This window comes from Triturus cristatus, chromosome 3_1, assembly GCF_964204655.1.
Source record: "Triturus cristatus chromosome 3_1, aTriCri1.1, whole genome shotgun sequence".
Classification (NCBI taxonomy): Eukaryota; Metazoa; Chordata; class Amphibia; order Caudata; family Salamandridae; genus Triturus; species Triturus cristatus.
Genome location: NC_140583.1, coordinates 328,139,697 through 328,157,496, shown reverse-complemented (window position 1 = coordinate 328,157,496; position 17,800 = coordinate 328,139,697). Strand labels below are relative to the sequence as shown.

Here is a 17,800-nt window from a genome sequence, read left to right as displayed (position 1 = left end):
GTGCTGTTCTTTCCACTTTTTAGCCACGCCCTTTTTTAGGTGTGTTTTTCTCTCCTCCAGCAAATGGCAAGAGGAGAGAAAAAGAAACACGCCCCCGAATCCGAAAACGCCACTGCGTTTCTCCGAGGCATTTCTGCTTTGCCTCGGAGAAAGGTAGTGTGCTTGCCTTTTGCTCTACCTTGTTTGGGTTGTCACATTAACATGGCCGCCGGAGCCATAAAACTCAGTTGTCCACATGCGTTTCCCCTCTCTCGTTTTCTCTTCCCTTTCTTTCGCTCCCTTCTCGCTCCGTCATCTCCTTTTCAGTGCGCTCTCTTCAGACTTCTCTAGCCTCTTGTCCCGGAACCAGTTCGCTCCCCAGTTATGCACAGCTGCCTCGCGGTGGCATCTGTCGCTTGCGCGGTGTCGGCTGCGAGCCAAGGGAGCGTCCCTGTCATCTCGAGCCAGGTCATGCGGGTGATCTCAGGAATGTGTCTATGCATGTGCTGTGTCTGTTTATGTGGCTGTTTCTGCAGTAGTTTGTGTGTCTGCCTCCGTGGTGGCTGCTTCTTCCTGTTTGGTTACCGTGTGCGCGATTGCTGGGTTTGAAACTGCCTGAGTAGTATGTGTTTTATTTTATTTAGAGAAGCTTGTGTGCTCGTGTATGCCCCTTGTCCCGCCCCCCTCCCCGGAATCTCGCTGATATCCTTGCGGCTCCACAGTGTTGACCCCCGGGGTTCGGCTCTCAGCTCTGCGTGGAAGGGCGCAGGCCCTCCCGGACACGCTCTTGTTGTCTAGCGGGCCCGGCCGCCTTTGTGTGGATTCGAGGGAGGTGGAGTCACCCATGTGTGCACAGCGCCTGAGAGGACCGGCACAGTGATCCACGGAGTGTCAGGGGCCAAACGCAGCCACCCCCAATCTCTAAGGGCCCCTTTCAGCCCCAGACATTTGTATATTTGTGACGTGGGAGTCTCAGCCCCCCATCACATCTTGCGGTGGGGGAGGGGGGTATTTTGAGTTACGCCAGCGCTGCTAAGTGCTGTGTGGAAGGTTGCTTTAATACAACAGCTGCCAGCTCTTAATTCGCAACCATTGGCATACTAGAATCCGCCTTTGGTACAACCACCCCAACAAGCATACCAACACATGGGGGGCTTTGTGTAAATAGCGCCAAAGGCAAAACTAAATTTGGCACCACCACCAGCGCCTTCCGTAAAAAAAATTCCTAGCACCGCCTGTTTCAGCTCTGTTTGTTTTGAGTCCGAGAGTGTCATACATCCTACATACCCCCCACAAGTCTTTAAAGCAAAGATTACCCCCCCTCCCCCAGTGCTTTAGGAGCCTCATGGGTGAGTAGTAGCGCTTTACAAGCCCCTGACTGATTGATAAGTTGGTTAAAAGCTAGGGTTGAATACGACACTGGCAGTTCATGCAGAAGAACAGTGTTTAGAGGCTGCTGTGTGTGGCTTGTGTGCAGAGAGCTACACGCGCCCTTTGCTATGTGTCTCAGGTGCTCCCTCGTGTCACCAGGAGCGACCATATCCGCCGACATTGTTCCTTTCCTAAAACAAAACACCCCGAGCCTGGTTAGGGTGGTTTTATCCCCACAGTTCCGCAGTCTCTCGTTCACTTCCAAGACCTGCGTCACACATGTTCACGAGTCTGTCTTCCTTTTATGTTTTAACGACCATCTCAAGTTCTGCCTCTTGGGAGCCTCACAACTTTGGGCTCGGTGGCTAACAAGCCACACACACAGACCGCCCTTCCCCACCTCCCAATCAATCAATCAATCAATCAATGACATTTATAGAGCGCACTACTCACCCGTAGGGTCTCAAGGCGCTGGGGGGAGGGGGGTGCCGTTACTGCTCGAACAGCCAGGTCTTCAGCTTCTTCCTGAAGGAGAGGTGGTCTTGGGTCCGGCGCAGGTCGGTCGGGAGGGAGTTCCAGGTCTTGGCGGCCAGGTAGGAGAAGGATCTTCCTCCTGTTGTTGCTCTTCGGATGCGGGGGACGGCGGCGAGGGCGTGGTTGGCTGATCGGAGGTGGCGTTAGGGAGCGTAGAAGTTGATTCGGTTGTTGAGGTAGCTCGGGCTTTGGTCGTGTAGGGCTTTGTGTGCGTGGGTGAGGAGGCGGAAGGTGATCCTTTTGTTGACGGGGAGCCAATGCAGGTCTCTTAGATGTCCGGAGATGTGGCTGGTTCGTGGGATGTCGAGGATGAGTCTGGCTGAGGCGTTCTGGATCCGCTGGAGTCTCTTCTGGAGCTTGGCGGTGGTACCGGCGTAGAGGGCGTTGCCGTAGTCCAGTCGACTGGTGACGAGGGCCTGGGTGACGGTCTTCCTGGTCTCGGTGGGGATCCACCAGAAGATCTTCTCTCCGCTTCCTTCTTGCAGAGGGCCTGTCTCTCCTGATCTTGCACGGGCCAGGCTACAGAAGTATTCATGGGCAGTGGTGTCCCCAAACTTGAAGCCCCACCCCCCTCACTCAGGGGCCCTCAGGCCAGGCTACTGTGCTGAGGGGGCCACCCGCACTGCGGGGGGCCTTAGTTATGCCACTCTTCCTGGGTAAGATCCAGTACTTCAATCTGAAACGGCATCAGATATAGCGCCCAGAAGAGGGGGGTGAACATGCCACTTCTCGGATCCCCCACTCCCAGTTTTATACCAGTGAGTGGCTTAAGGAGAAAACCTTTGTGCGTGAGTGGTTGGTTCTAAGCATTCAAGATGCCACAACAGTAACAATATAGAAATGACTAGGCCATGTGCAGGCCTTTTACATTGATTCACTCCCAGTGAATACCACGGGTGGTCTCGCCCAATCTGGTGTCCCCTGATCTAAGGATTCCATGAAGGAACAGACCTGTAAGGAACAAAGCCATAATCTTTTCGTACAATGTCCCAAACACCCCATCCAGAAACAGACCTATCAATACAAGGCCTCGTACACAAACAATATTCAGAAACAGTAACCCATTAATTAAAATTCACAGGCACTCTATCAATATTCAGGAACAATAATCTATTAACAGAAGCTGCCATGCACTCTAGTACTATGACAAAAACAGAAAATACATCAATACCGCATGCCCAAATCGCCTACTGATAAAAAGTCTCTGAAACCCTATGAATATTCAGAAAATACAAACTATGTAAGAAAATCTTATACCAATAATCAATATCCACAATAACCCAGGTATTCTGCTAATTCTGCAAGGCAGACAGCCCTGGGCAAGTTTTTGGGGCACAAGCTCTTCTTTTCAGTGGTTATTGGTCAATGCTTCTTGTGAAATACAGGACTCGATTATTTGCAGTCAGCCTCGCATAATGCACAAGGGGTAGCTTCTTCAGGAAGATTGGGGGGGAGGGGTATGTACGTCAGATTTCCCAACAATCACCCAGGTTAAAATACATTATATGCACTCTCTCTCTATCTCACTACCTCACTCTCTATCACTACATCACTATCTATTTCTATCTCACTCTCACTACCTCACTATATCACAACACACTCTCTCAAAACTTCACTACATCACTCGCTCACTACCTCGCAAATTCACTCTCTCTTTCTAACTCACTAATTCACTCTCTCTATTTCACTACCTCACTCTCTCTCTCAAATACACTAAGTCACTTACACTCACTCTTTCACTACCTCACTACATCACTCTCTGTTTCTATCTTAATACCTCACAACATCCCTCACTACCTCACTCTCTCTTTCACTACCTCAATCTTTCTCTATCTCACAACATCACTCACTGTTTCTATCTCACTACGTCAGAAAATACCTCACTCACTAACTCACTCTTTCACTACCTCACTCTCTATCTACCTCACTCTCTCTCACTACCTCACTCTCTATTTCTATACCTCACTCTCTCTCTGCTAGTGCAATAGGTATCACATATGCAAAAAAAAAAACTAATGCCAATAGAAATGACAATGCCATTTATTTAGGGATACAAAAATGATAAAAAAATAATGAGCAATACCAACCACCGCTTCCTTCTTGCAGAGGGCCTGTCTCTCCTGATCTTGCACGGGCCAGGCTACAGAAGTATTCATGGGCAGTGGTGTCCCCAAACTTGAAGCCCCACCCCCCTCACTCAGGGGCCCTCAGGCCAGGCTACTGTGCTGAGGGGGCCACCCGCACTGCGGGGGGCATTAGTTATGCCACTCTTCCTGGGTAAGATCCAGTACTTCAATCTGAAACGGCATCAGATATAGCGCCCAGAAGAGGGGGGTGAACATGCCACTTCTCGGATCCCCCACTCCCAGTTTTATACCAGTGAGTGGCTTAAGGAGAAAACCTTTGTGTGTGAGTGGTTGGTTCTAAGCATTCAAGATGCCACAACAGTAACAATATAGAAATGACTAGGCCATGTGCAGGCCTTTTACATTGATTCACTCCCAGTGAATACCACGGGTGGTCTCGCCCAATCTGGTGTCCCCTGATCTAAGGATTCCATGAAGGAACAGACCTGTAAGGAACAAAGCCATAATCTTTTCGTACAATGTCCTAAACACCCCATCCAGAAACAGACCTATCAATACAAGGCCTCGTACACAAACAATATTCAGAAACAGTAACCCATTAATTAAAATTCACAGGCACTCTATCAATATTCAGGAACAATAATCTATTAACAGAAGCTGCCATGCACTCTAGTACTATGACAAAAACAGAAAATACATCAATACCGCATGCCCAAATCGCCTACTGATAAAAAGTCTCTGAAACCCTATGAATATTCAGAAAATACAAACTATGTAAGAAAATCTTATACCAATAATCAATATCCACAATAACCCAGGTATTCTGCTAATTCTGCAAGGCAGACAGCCCTGGGCAAGTTTTTGGGGCACAAGCTCTTCTTTTCAGTGGTTATTGGTCAATGCTTCTTGTGAAATACAGGACTCGATTATTTGCAGTCAGCCTCGCATAATGCACAGGGGGTAGCTTCTTCAGGAAGATTGGGGGGGAGGGGTATGTACGTCAGATTTCCCAACAATCACCCAGGTTAAAATACATTATATGCACTCTCTCTCTATCTCACTACCTCACTCTCTATCACTACATCACTATCTATTTCTATCTCACTCTCACTACCTCACTATATCACAACACACTCTCTCAAAACTTCACTAGATCACTCGCTCACTACCTCGCAAATTCACTCTCTCTTTCTAACTCACTAATTCACTCTCTCTATTTCACTACCTCACTCTCTCTCTCAAATACACTAAGTCACTTACACTCACTCTTTCACTACCTCACTACATCACTCTCTGTTTCTATCTTAATACCTCACAACATCCCTCACTACCTCACTCTCTCTTTCACTACCTCAATCTTTCTCTATCTCACAACATCACTCACTGTTTCTATCTCACTACGTCAGAAAATACCTCACTCACTAACTCACTCTTTCACTACCTCACTCTCTATCTACCTCACTCTCTCTCACTACCTCACTCTCTATTTCTATACCTCACTCTCTCTCTGCTAGTGCAATAGGTATCACATATGCAAAAAAAAACTAATGCCAATAGAAATGACAATGCCATTTATTTAGGGATACAAAAATGATAAAAAAATAATGAGCAATACCAATAGCTCTACCTATAAAATTGCCGAGACCATTGCATTGTAAATGCTTGTTTCCAATTGACTGTGGGAGGCAGAGACAGCACAAGCAGCGGCCGGGAAAATGCTGGGAGAAGATAATGAGCCTTTTCCCGACCGCTGCTTGTGCTGTCTCTGCCTCTCACAGTCAATTGGAAAAAACGGCACTGATTTGTCACGCATGCGTACGATGTAAGGCATCTTGCGCATGTGAAACAAAGAGTGCAATTTGGGCCACCAATCAGAAAACAAACAAGCACTGAAAATGCAACGGGACTCGTATTTACGCGAGCCCTGTTGCATTTGAAACAGAAGTGCGGGCATTAAAGAAGGCACGAATGGGAGGGGGTGGGCGGGTGGTTGTGGTGAAAAAAATTACGGACTGCAGGAGGGAAGGGTTAGATGCAGGGGAACAAAATGTTTTTTACAGTAAAGGGTCTGATAGCCTTGGAAGAAGAATAATGACGACATGGCCGTCAGGAGGCGGGACTAAGAAGGTAAACACCAATCAGAATGCTCAATTTATAATGGGAGCCAATGAAACTTATAGATGGAAAGTGGGCGGAGCTTCCCCCAGCTATAGTGTATACTGCATGCCTCGCAAAGCAATGGCAGCGCTTTCGCGCTGCATCACTAGGCGAGACCTAAAAAGGAAGCATTCCAACATACTGTTAGAAACAGTCTGCCTTTTCCGTAGAAAGAGATCTTATCTTGATGGTGAATGGAGCTTAAACAATGTGAACAGCTTTAGTAGAAGTATCGTAAGGGGAAGTTAGCAACAACAACAAAATCCACACAAAAGCAAATTGACACAGTAACTCTGCAATGGGAACTGGTAAGAGCCCCCTTTTAAGACATATTAAATACACACGATTTCAGAAGCACAGCGCAAGCGCTGTGCAGATGAAACCTAAAAACAGGGGAGGATTGCCTTGGACCCCGATCACATTCCTATGCTTTTATGGGCATGAGGTTTATATGATCCAAATGCCTCTGAAACTTCTGATGGGGAAACTATTGAAGAGCTGGACTAGACCTATGCAGGGATGGATCAGAATAGTCAAACTTAGGAAAGAACAAACATCTGGCTATCGGGATCGCTGAGAGGGACTGGGATATTATACACGAGAGACGCTGTAAAACTGTGTAATGCAAAGAATGAGATATTTGGTTAGGCTGTTGCATTAAATGAAGATTGATAATTACTAGTTCAGATTGATATGAAGGGAGCGGGCTGCCTTTTCTTTGCTTGGTTACAATTTATTATTTTGCCTATATCATTATATTCAGCAGCCAAATGAGGATCTTTTTTCATGTGTTATGGGCTTTCGATTGACTGTCTTAAGGCAAAAATATGTCCAGGACTACATTTTCTTCATTCTCATCACATTATGTTGTTACAGTTTAGATCAATGCAAAACACTTAATCAACCTCCCTAAATTCACATTAAAAACATTTCTTCTTACCAGGTCTGTCAAGTGTTAGCTAGAAAACGGTCTGGTGTTGTCTTACCGTCTGCCCACACTGGAGTGGTAAATGGAAAGTAATTCGGATATCCCTTGATAAAAAGCAAGAATACTGTAGTGGCTGTTGAACCGCATGCTGCTGCAAGAGACCATCGATTTGAAGAGAAACTTCCAAAGTTAGCAGGCCTGCACATATATAAACAAAATCAAGATTAAGGCATGGTATAGGCAAGAAGAGAAAAAGGGGGGGGGCAGCCTGCTCACCTGCCTGCTGGACTCAAGCTTGCACACTTTTATTGATATACAATTGTTCATCCAATTTTTGTATATATTTAATTAATAATTTTTCAACAAATCTTTTTGGTCATTCAGATTTTTTTACTCAACGGTAAACCAATTAATGGAAATTGTAGCAATAAGTATATCTTGTACAGTTCATATCATATAACATGACCAAACAATATTCTTGATAGAAAATTAAGCCCAATGCATTTCGGGACTAGTCTGTCCCTTCTTCAGGGGAAACACTGTAAGAATAAAAAGTAAAAAACATGCATCATATGTTGCACACTGCTGTGTCTTTTTCAACACCAATCCCCATGTGAGAGAGTGAATTGACTTGAACAAAACTCCAAATAACATTATTTTTCAGTTTTTTAATAAAACGACTCCTGTTGTGTAAGTGACCCTATGTTTGAACAATATTAAAATAAGCAGATGAAACATCAAAAAGGAAACTGGGGAGAGAAAGAAGAAAAATAAAGAAAGAAAATGCGTAAAGCCATCACCACACACAAGAAATAATGATACACGACATTTTACTCACTCTATGTCGATCTATGTAAGTCAATGTAACCGTATGGACAAACGCTACCAAAACGTGTAAGGAATTCACTGCAAGAAATAGTTTAAAAACCACCGGAATGAAAATACAGGTACCTCATTTTTATAAACGTGCCGCATTATATGCACAAACGATGTAACAATCTCTTACCCGCTGGTGCCGTCAAAACTTCACCCGTGTTCCTGAAATAAAAGAGGAATGAAAATAAACAACTTCTTCCCCCAACAACATAATTGTTAAACGAACCTCGACGTAACCCTCAATTACTTAATCTTACCATTATGTGTCTAAGACTTCTCAGTCGAATTTGTGCGCCAGCTTCGCGTAGTTGTTTAGGTAACAGTAAAGTTATCAAGTGAAAATAGTTGAGGCTGGAATCCTTTGTCATGTTATGTAGAGCGTGACACTTAATAGCCTGTCAGGATTAAGAGATTTACGTAGCGACGTTTGTGGTCATGTGATCATTCTTTAACGAGAAGATCGGGCGAAAGGCTGAGTACGCGAAGCTGGCGCACAAATCCGACTGAGCAGTCTTAGACACATAACGGTACGATTAAGTATTTGAGGGTTACTTCGAGTTTCGTTTAACAATTATGTTGTTGGGGGAAGAAGTTGTTTATTTTCATCCCTCTTTTATTTCAGGAACACAGGGTGTAGTTTTGACGGCACCAGTGGGTAAGAGATTGTTACATCGTTTGTGCATATAATGCAGCACGTTTACAATAATGAGGTACCTGTATTTTCATTCCGGTGATTTTTAAACTATTTCTTGCAGTGAATTCCTTACGCGTTTTGGTAGCGTTTGTCCACACGGTTACATTGACTTACAAAGATTGACATAGAATGAGTAAAATGTCGGGTATCATTATTTCTTGTGTGTGGTGATGGTTTTATGCGTTTTCTTTCTTTATTTTATTTCTTTCTCTATCCAGTTTCCTTTTTGATGTGTTATCTACTTATTTTAATTTCGTTCAAACATAGGGTCACTTACACAGTGTGTCGTTTTATCAAAAAACCGACAAATCATGTTATTTGGAGTTTTGTTCAAGTCAATTTACTCTCTCACATGGGGATTGGTGTTGAAAGAGACACAACAGTGTACAACATATGATGCATGTTTTTTACTTTTTAATCTTACAGTGTTTCCCCTGAAGAAGGGACAGACTAGTCCTGAAATGGACTTAATTCATCTACGTTGAAATATGTGCAGATCTTCTGTCAAGAATATTGTTTGGTCAGGTTATATGATATGAACTGTACAAGATATACTTAATGTTATAATTTCCATTAATTGGTATACCATTGAGTAAAAATCTGAATTACCAAAAAGATTTGTTGAAGAATTATTAGTTAAATATATACAAAAATTGGTTGAACAATTGTATATCAACAACAGTAGTGCAAGCATGAGTCCAGCAGACAGGTGAGCAGGCTGCCCCCCCCTTTTTCTGTTAGTTTTAGGTGTGAACAGGTACACATTATCGAGCTTTGCACACTGATCAAAGTCTTTGCTTATATTTGGATTATTTGAAAATGGTAAATAGACATAATATCGAAAAAAAAATATCGAGTAGCAAGAATATCGAGTTTTTAATATCGAATGGACAGAATATCGACTTGCAAAAATATAGTGGTGAAGAATATCGAAAAACAGGTAAGAAATATCGATTGCAATAATATAGTTGTTAAAAATATCGATTTTTTTATACTGTTTTAAGTGTTAGTATATGTGTTAAAAGTATGTATTAATATTGGAATGTATGTTAGAATATTTTTAAATTATTGAATTTTATGTTTTTTTATTTTTTTGTAATTTAATTCCGTAGCGGGTTGTGGGTTTATAGGGGAGTAGGGTGGGAAGTAATTTAATTATAGTACATTAAATAATAATTTATAGGAATTATTAATTATTTTTAATTTAATTTTGCGTTTTACTTCTGTAGCGGGTTGTGGGTTTATAGGGGAATAGGGTGGGAAGTAATTTAATTATATATTATTAAATAATAATTTATAGGAATTATTAATTATTTTTAATTTAATTTTGCGTTTTATTTCTGTAACGGGTTGTGGGTTTATAGGGGAATAGGGTGGGAAGTAATTTAATTGTTATTAGTTAATTATTAATTGGTATTGCAAATTAATTGGTTGTTGATTAATTATTAATTGGTAAATAATTAGTATTAATTGGTAATTAATTTGTATTAATTGTTTAATTGATAATTATGTTAATTGTATTCATTTAATATTTGTAGCGGGCAGTGTGTTTATAGGGGAATATGGTGGCAAATAATATAATTGTAAATAAATAATTATGTAATTTATTTGTGTATATTGTTAATTAATATATCTTTAATTTAATTTTGCATTTTACTTCTGTAGCGGGTTGTGGGTTTATAGGGGAATAGGGTGGGAAGTAATTTAATTGTTATTAGTTAATTATTAATTGGTATTGCAAATTAATTGTTTGTTGATTAATTATTAATTTGTAAATAATTAGTATTAATTGGTAATTAATTAGTATTAATAGGTAAATTGATAATTATGTTAATTGTATTCAATTAATATTTGTAGCGGGTATTGTGTTTATACGGGAATATGGAGGGAAGTAATATAATTGGAAAAAAAAAATTATTTAAATAATTTGTGTATATCCTTAATTTAATATATTATAAATTAATTATTAATTGGTATTATTTGCATTTATTAATGTTTGTTATTGAAAAACAATTGTTTGTTAATTAATTATTAATTGTTAATTAATTAAACAAAAATGTATTGGTATTTAAAAATGATCAATTCTTGTGTGATTGGTAATTAATGGTAATACTTGTTTTTGTATTAATAATTAATTAATTTAAAAATAAAAATACATTTATTATTTTCTCTACTATTGCACTTACTTGAGTGGGAATAGTAATTTTTACCCCTACGCTATCCAATGCTTTCCCTATTATTGCACTCTCTGGAGTGTGAATAGTAATTTTTACCCTCCCGCTATCCAACGCTTTCCCTACTGTTGCACTCACTGGAGTGGGAATAGTAATTTTTACCCTCCCGCTATCCAACGCTTTCCCTACTGTTGCACTCACTGGAGTGGGAATAGTAATTTTTACCCTCCCGCTATCCAACGCTTTCTCTACTGTTGCACTCTCTGGAGTGGGAATAGTAATTTTTACCCCTACGCTATCCAACGCTTTCCCTACTGTTGCACTCACTGGAGTGGGAATAGTAAATGTTACCCTCCCGCTATCCAACGTTTTCCCTACTGTTGCACTCTCTGGAGTGTGAATAGTAATTTTTACCCCTACGCTATCCAACGCTTTCCCTACTGTTGCACTCACTGGAGTGGGAATAGTAAATGTTACCCCCCCGCTATCCAACGCTTTCCCTACTGTTGCACTCTCTGGAGTGGGAATAGTAATTTTTACCCCTACGCTATCCAATGTTTTCCCTATTATTGCACTCTCTGGAGTGGGAATAGTAATTTTTACCCTCCCGCTATCCAACGCTTTCCCTACTGTTGCACTCTCTGGAGTGGGAATAGTCATTTTTACCCCTACGCTATCCAACGCTTTCCCTACTGTTGCACTCACTGGAGTGGGAATAGTAAATGTTACCCTCCCGCTATCCAACGCTTTCCCTACTGTTGCACTCTCTGGAGTGGGAATAGTAATTTTTACCCCTACGCTATCCAACGCTTTCCCTACTGTTGCACTCACTGGAGTGGGAATAGTAAATGTTACCCTCCCGCTATCCAACGCTTTCCCTACTGTTGCACTCACTGGAGTGGGAATAGTAAATGTTACCCTCCCGCTATCCAACGCTTTCCCTACTGTTGCACTCTCTGGAGTGGGAATAGTAATTTTTACCCCTACGCTATCCAACGCTTTCCCTACTGTTGCACTCACTGGAGTGGGAATAGTAAATGTTACCCTCCCGCTATCCAACGCTTTCCCTACTGTTGCACTCACTGGAGTGGGAATAGTAAATGTTACCCTCCCGCTATCCAACGCTTTCCCTACTGTTGCATTCTCTAGAGTGGGAATAGTAATTTTTACCCTCCCGCTATCCAACGCTTTCCCTACTATTGCACTTACTGGAGTGGTAATAGTAAATTTTACGCGCCCGCTATCCTACACAGAAAATATTGAATATTTTTAATTAATATCACGTTAAGATATATGTATTAAATTTTTTTTTTACTTACTTTAATTATTCATTAAGTTTACTGTTATTTAAGTATTTTTAAGTATGTGTCAGTTAATTATATGTATTATTTCATTTATTTAACATTACTTTTAAAACATTTAAAAAATTCGATATTTTGACTAACTATATTACTTACAACGATATTTTGGATTCGATATTTTTGTAATTTCCTGTTTGGAGATAGGACTTCGATATTTTGGCATTCTATATTTTGGCATCGATATTTTTGTAAGTCTATATTTTTGTAGTCGATATTATGTCAGTGATCCTTTGAAAATAGGTGTGCATAGCCCACAATCAGTACATAGACAAGAAGAGGGCATAACAAAATGAATGAGCGGTTGAAAGGATGGATAGATGACTGAATTAATGAATGAATGGCTATGTGATCTACCTTCAACACACAAATAAGACTGGGACATTCCAGGGATCCATGTCTGTCAATACCGCAACTGGGAATTGAAGTCATGCCTCTTAAACCGATTGTTTTACGTCTATTTTTTGCTTAGTTTTGTCCTAAGACTAATTGCACTGTTGTCTAGTTTTGACAGACAGCCACATTTCCAATTGATGGCTAAGTGATTCTTCTCAATGACATAAAAGGCTAAAGTAGTGACAACAACATAATCTGTAGATGTGGTCATTGCAGTTGCGCAATGGAACAATGGCTGGCCTCAGCGAGTCAGACTAAGCCCATTCCTCTCAGAACCTATAGAGGTCAGCTGCGGAGTGCCCCAGTGTTCCTCCCTGAAACCCACTCTCTTCAACGTCCACATGGCCCTCTTCACAACCATCGTCACAAGCCACTGACTAAACATCGTCTCCTACACTGACGTCCCCCTCAACAACATACCCAAAACCGCCGGAACCAACTTCTAAAGCGGAATGAAGGATGTTGCTACGTGGATGAAAGATAGCTGCTTCAAGCTCAACTTGAACAAGACTTAAGTACTCATCCTGGAACCCACTCCTTCAGCCTGGCACGACTCTTGGTGGCCAGCGGCTCTTGGATTTCCTCCCACCCCAAAGGACCATGCACGCAACCTTGGCATCATACTGGACTCATCCCTCACAATGAACCGCCAAATCAGCACGGTTTCCTCAGCCAGCTTCCACACGCTCCGACTGCTACAAAACACATTCAAATGGATCCCTACAGAGTCCAGAAAGATGGTCACACTTGCACTCATCACCAGCAGACGTCTACGGCGACGCACTCTACCCTGGTGTCACTGAGAAACAGCCTAAAATCTGCAGAATGTCCAAAACGCCACTGCCAGAGTGGTACTCGACATCCCCCGCCACAGCCACATCATGCAACACCTCCGACAACTCCACTGGCTCCCAGTAAACAAGAGAATCCCCTTCAAGCTCCTCACACATGCCTACAAAGCTCTCCACGACAAAGGACAAGCATACCTGAATCACCGCCTTGCATTCCACGTACCCGCCAGACAACTCTGTTCAGCCAAATTCACCCTAGCCTCCGTCCCCAGGATCCACAAGACCAGAACTGGAGGAAGATCCTTCTCCTACCTCGCCACAAAGACCTGGAACACCCTGCCCCTCCACCTCAGGCAATCTGTGTCACTGACACAATTCAAGAAGGACCTCATGATCTGGCTCTTCGAATGATGCTGCAAAGAGAAGGACCAGCAGCCCCCTGTGCCTTGAGACCCTCACAGGAAAGTAGCTGTGCTATACAAGCCCCTGATTGATTGATTGACCAATCCACTTGCCAGTTAGTACAAGTACAAGTACAAGTACAAATGACTTTATTCGATTGTAAACCTTACAATCATAAAAGCGCAATTCATAAACATACAGTTAAAATCAAACCATCCATTTCATTTGTGAGACAAAAATTTACATAAACAATATAAAACAAGAGTAACAGGCAGAATAAACATGTTAAGAATATAAATAATTATAACAAGGTAAAAAAGTTAAAAATGCCTAACGGCAATAGCAGCATAATTATCCCTCCATACTTTTCCTGAAAGTAATTGCTAATTTCAGAAAACTGCATACAAATAAGGTGCAGTCACATTTCAGTAGTTGAAGGTAGTAAAGTGCTGGTTTGATCTGTGCAAATTTCAGTTCTTTCAGGCATGGTTTAAGATATAGCCTCCGGGGTACTATGTAATAAGGACAAATAAATAAAAAGTGTGCCAGATCTTGCGGAGACTTCCCGTCGCAGCCGCAAGCTGGCAACACTTGACCTCGATGGGCCCCACTCGGTACCGCCAGTAAGAGATGAAACAGGTCAAAACGGAACCTTGTTAATAGGTAACGTTCGTAGCCAGTCATAGGCCATGACAGATATGGTTCCATTTGAAGACAGGTTTTAAGTAGAACATGTTTCCTAACACTGTCTTTCTGGAGCTCAACCTCCTCCCGGACAAAATACCTTGTTGTCATGAATGTATTTTTCACAAAAATGACATCTGATTTAGTAATAAAATGTGGGGTTAAAAACAGGTCAGGCCGTCCTATTTCAATAAGACAATCGTTAATATCCTTCAGCCACGGGACCTTGAACCTACCATCCCATGTTAAAGCTTCTTTTAGTATATCATGGGTAAGAGGTATGTCGTTATTTAGCCAACAGTTCATCCAACACAATAGGGGATTTGCTGCTATTCTGTCACTAAGGTAGGGCACACCTAGCTCCTCGTGTACCGAGAAGTTTCCGGTTCCCCTTGGCAGCCTCAGTATCTTCTTCAGAAAGTTATTTTCTACAACCTCCAGGTCCCGCGTCTGGCTGTAGCCCCAGAGCTCGCTTCCCAACGCTCTTGGCCTGGTATAATTTAAGCAAGGCAGCCACCGGGCTATTGCCCATTTTTCTCGCGAAGCCAAGTATGGCTGCGTTAACGCGAGTTACCTCGCCCTTCTTATTAAGAACAGCGGGGCCCCAAGATAATTGATGATCAAGAAGGACCCCGAGGTATGAAAAGGTTTTGGTAGTTGGAATTGTTTCCCCATTTATGTTAAAAAGATTAGATTTTCGTGACCCTAGGCCTGTCTTCATAACATAGGACTTAGAGTTGTTAATACTTAGGCCTCGAGACTCCATGAAATCAAAGAAGGAGTTTAAAAGTATCTGAAGGCCGATTGCTGTCCTTGAAATAAGGACAGCGTCGTCCGCGTAGAGCAGAACTGGAACGCCTTTTCGGCCTACATAGGGGTAATCCGCTCCAGTTCTTAGCAAGTATTCCTCCAACTCATTGATATACAAGTTGAAGAGGAATGGAGCCAGGATACACCCCTGTCGGACACCCCGGTTAATTCTGATATCCCCCGTCACTTTCAGGTCTTGGATATATCGAACGTTAGCTCTTGTATCGGAGTGCAGGGCAGCCAGCAAGTTAATTAAATTCTGCTCAACGCCCATCTTTAACATGGTGTCCCACAGTTTGCCTCTGTCCACACAATCAAATGCGGACGATAAGTCCATAAAAGCCATGTGGATGGTTCCCTGCCGGGCCAAGGTGTATTTACCTATAATCAGATATAGGTTCAGACACTGAGTTACTGTCGAGTGGCCAGGTCTGAAGCCGTATTGTATTGGGGATATAACATTATTCTCATTTGCCCATGCAGTTAACCTGTTCAGGATTACACCCCCTACCACTTTGGCTACAGAATTGATTAAAGATATTGGCCTGTAGCATAACGGGCTACTACGATCGCCCTTTTTAAACACGGGCACTATAGTCGATAGCCCCCACGACTTTGGACATCCAAAGACCGCAGCTGCATTTACTACAGCAGTAAGGACAGGGGCCCATAATGAGATACAATATTTAAAAAGGTCCGGGGGCAAGCCATCCGGGCCTGGAGCCTTATTACTAGTTAGTCCTTGAATGCCCTTTTCTACTTCATTAACTGAAAAGCACAAAAGATTCTCCATGGGAGTTAAAAAGTCATTTTCTGCCTGTTGCTCATTGCTTTTAAAGATTGCACTAAAGTGAGTGACCCAGTCCTCCTCTGGGATGTTAGTACCAAGTGCAGTGTCACTGGGATTATCAAACAGGGGTTTATTAATAATTTCCCAGAATTTGCTGCTATTGCCCAGGACTGATGGATCAAGCAGAGACTCCCAGGTACAATCCTTAATTTCTTTTTTCCGTTTAGCAAGTGATTTCTTGTAAATCAGTCGCAGGTTTTTAATTTGACCTGAATCTCTGGGTTTGGTTTTTAGCGCCTTTCTCAGGTCTCTGCTTGCCTTAGAGCATGCGTGGTCAAACCATTTAGGATTGTTTCTAACTTGTCCCTTCACTGGAACTATTAACATCGATCCTACTGATAACACCACAACCTCAAAAATGGCTAAGGTTTGCTCTGGGGACATGGATGGTAACACACAAGCAGCAAGTTCCTCACCACATGACTTATTGATTTCAGTGTACATGTTTTCATGATTTACCAAATACCATTTCAGTCGATGTTTACCATTTATACATTTTAACTAGGCCTGGGCGAAGCACTGCGCTACGATCGCGTAGTTTGCGAAGTTCGCGCTACTTCGCGCTACGCAAACTGCACGTAGCACAGTGCGAACACGCGTAGCGTAGTGTTGCGTAGTGCTGCGGTCATTTTTTGCTTGCTCGCGGTCTTCAACGTCAAGTTGGCGACCGCGAGCAAGCAAAATGACATCCTGGCGAGACTTTTTCCTTGTTCGCGAGCATGGAAAATAAACCTCCCGGCGAGATTCCCAACACGAGAAGGTCAGGTTTCTCATTGCGAGGGGTCGCGTATGCTCGCGACCGCTCGCGATGAGAAACTACCAGTTCGCGTTGAGAAAGCTGCAGCTCGAGTAAAAATCTACTCGAGCAGCAGAAAACTACAGCTCGCACTGTGCAAGATGCCATTTTCAATGATTGCACAGTGCCAGTTGCTTGTCCGCACTGTGCAATCATTGAAAACAACATCTTGCACAGTGCGAACATGTTACTTCGCAATTCGCGAAGTGCTACGCGTAGCTCGCGTAGTGCGAACTTCACTTTGCGTAGCTTCGCGAAGTGCTACTTCGCGAACTACGCCCACCCTTAATTTTAACCCCTTGAGTGCCCCGCCCTTTCCACGCCCTGTGCCGGGCGTTTCATTAGCGGGCGGGGCTCATGACGAGATAATCTCGTCATGGGCACAGCGCAACCGCGGCCCATGACGAGACCATCTCGTCATGGGCACTCAAGAGGTTAAAGTTCCCCGGCCTTCACAGTTCATTCGCTGTTCGAATACTCCCCCACCCAATCTGATGGTTAAGGGATTATGGTCACTGTAAATGTTCGTTTGAATGGTGAATCTGGAGGCCTGATTGGCAAGGTCAGCAGATAATAGTATATGATCTATAAAAGACCCCTGACCTAAGCCTTTAAATGTTGGGGCATCAAAGACCTTGGACTCAGGCACCATGGACATAGCTACAGATAGGTTATTTTCATTCAACAAATCGTTGAGACAAGTTCCACGCCTGGAGTGGTCAAAATGAAAACCATTCACACTATTACACCCCAAAGATCCCATGGGGGTAACTCTTGGGTTACCACATGGGTGTACATTAAAATCACCTGCAATTAGTAAGTTACGTGACAGTGTACCTGCTCCCTCTCTCAGCATCTCTTTCAGAAGCAGTATATTACATTCCCCTTGGCTGTTTATAGCATTGTAAAAATT

At 42.7% G+C, this 17,800-nt stretch overlaps 1 protein-coding gene across 1 annotated transcript in view; it reads right to left on the bottom strand.

Moving 5' to 3' along the window:
- Window positions 1-17,800, bottom strand: part of LOC146860197 (stimulated by retinoic acid gene 6 protein-like) — a 425,550-nt gene that overhangs the window by 231,183 nt on the left and 176,567 nt on the right. Inside the window, exon 4 of the mRNA XM_085646323.1 lies at window positions 7,115-7,254. Within this exon, the coding sequence (XP_085502449.1) occupies window positions 7,115-7,254 (140 nt within the window). The remainder of the gene's footprint in view (window positions 1-7,114; window positions 7,255-17,800) is intronic.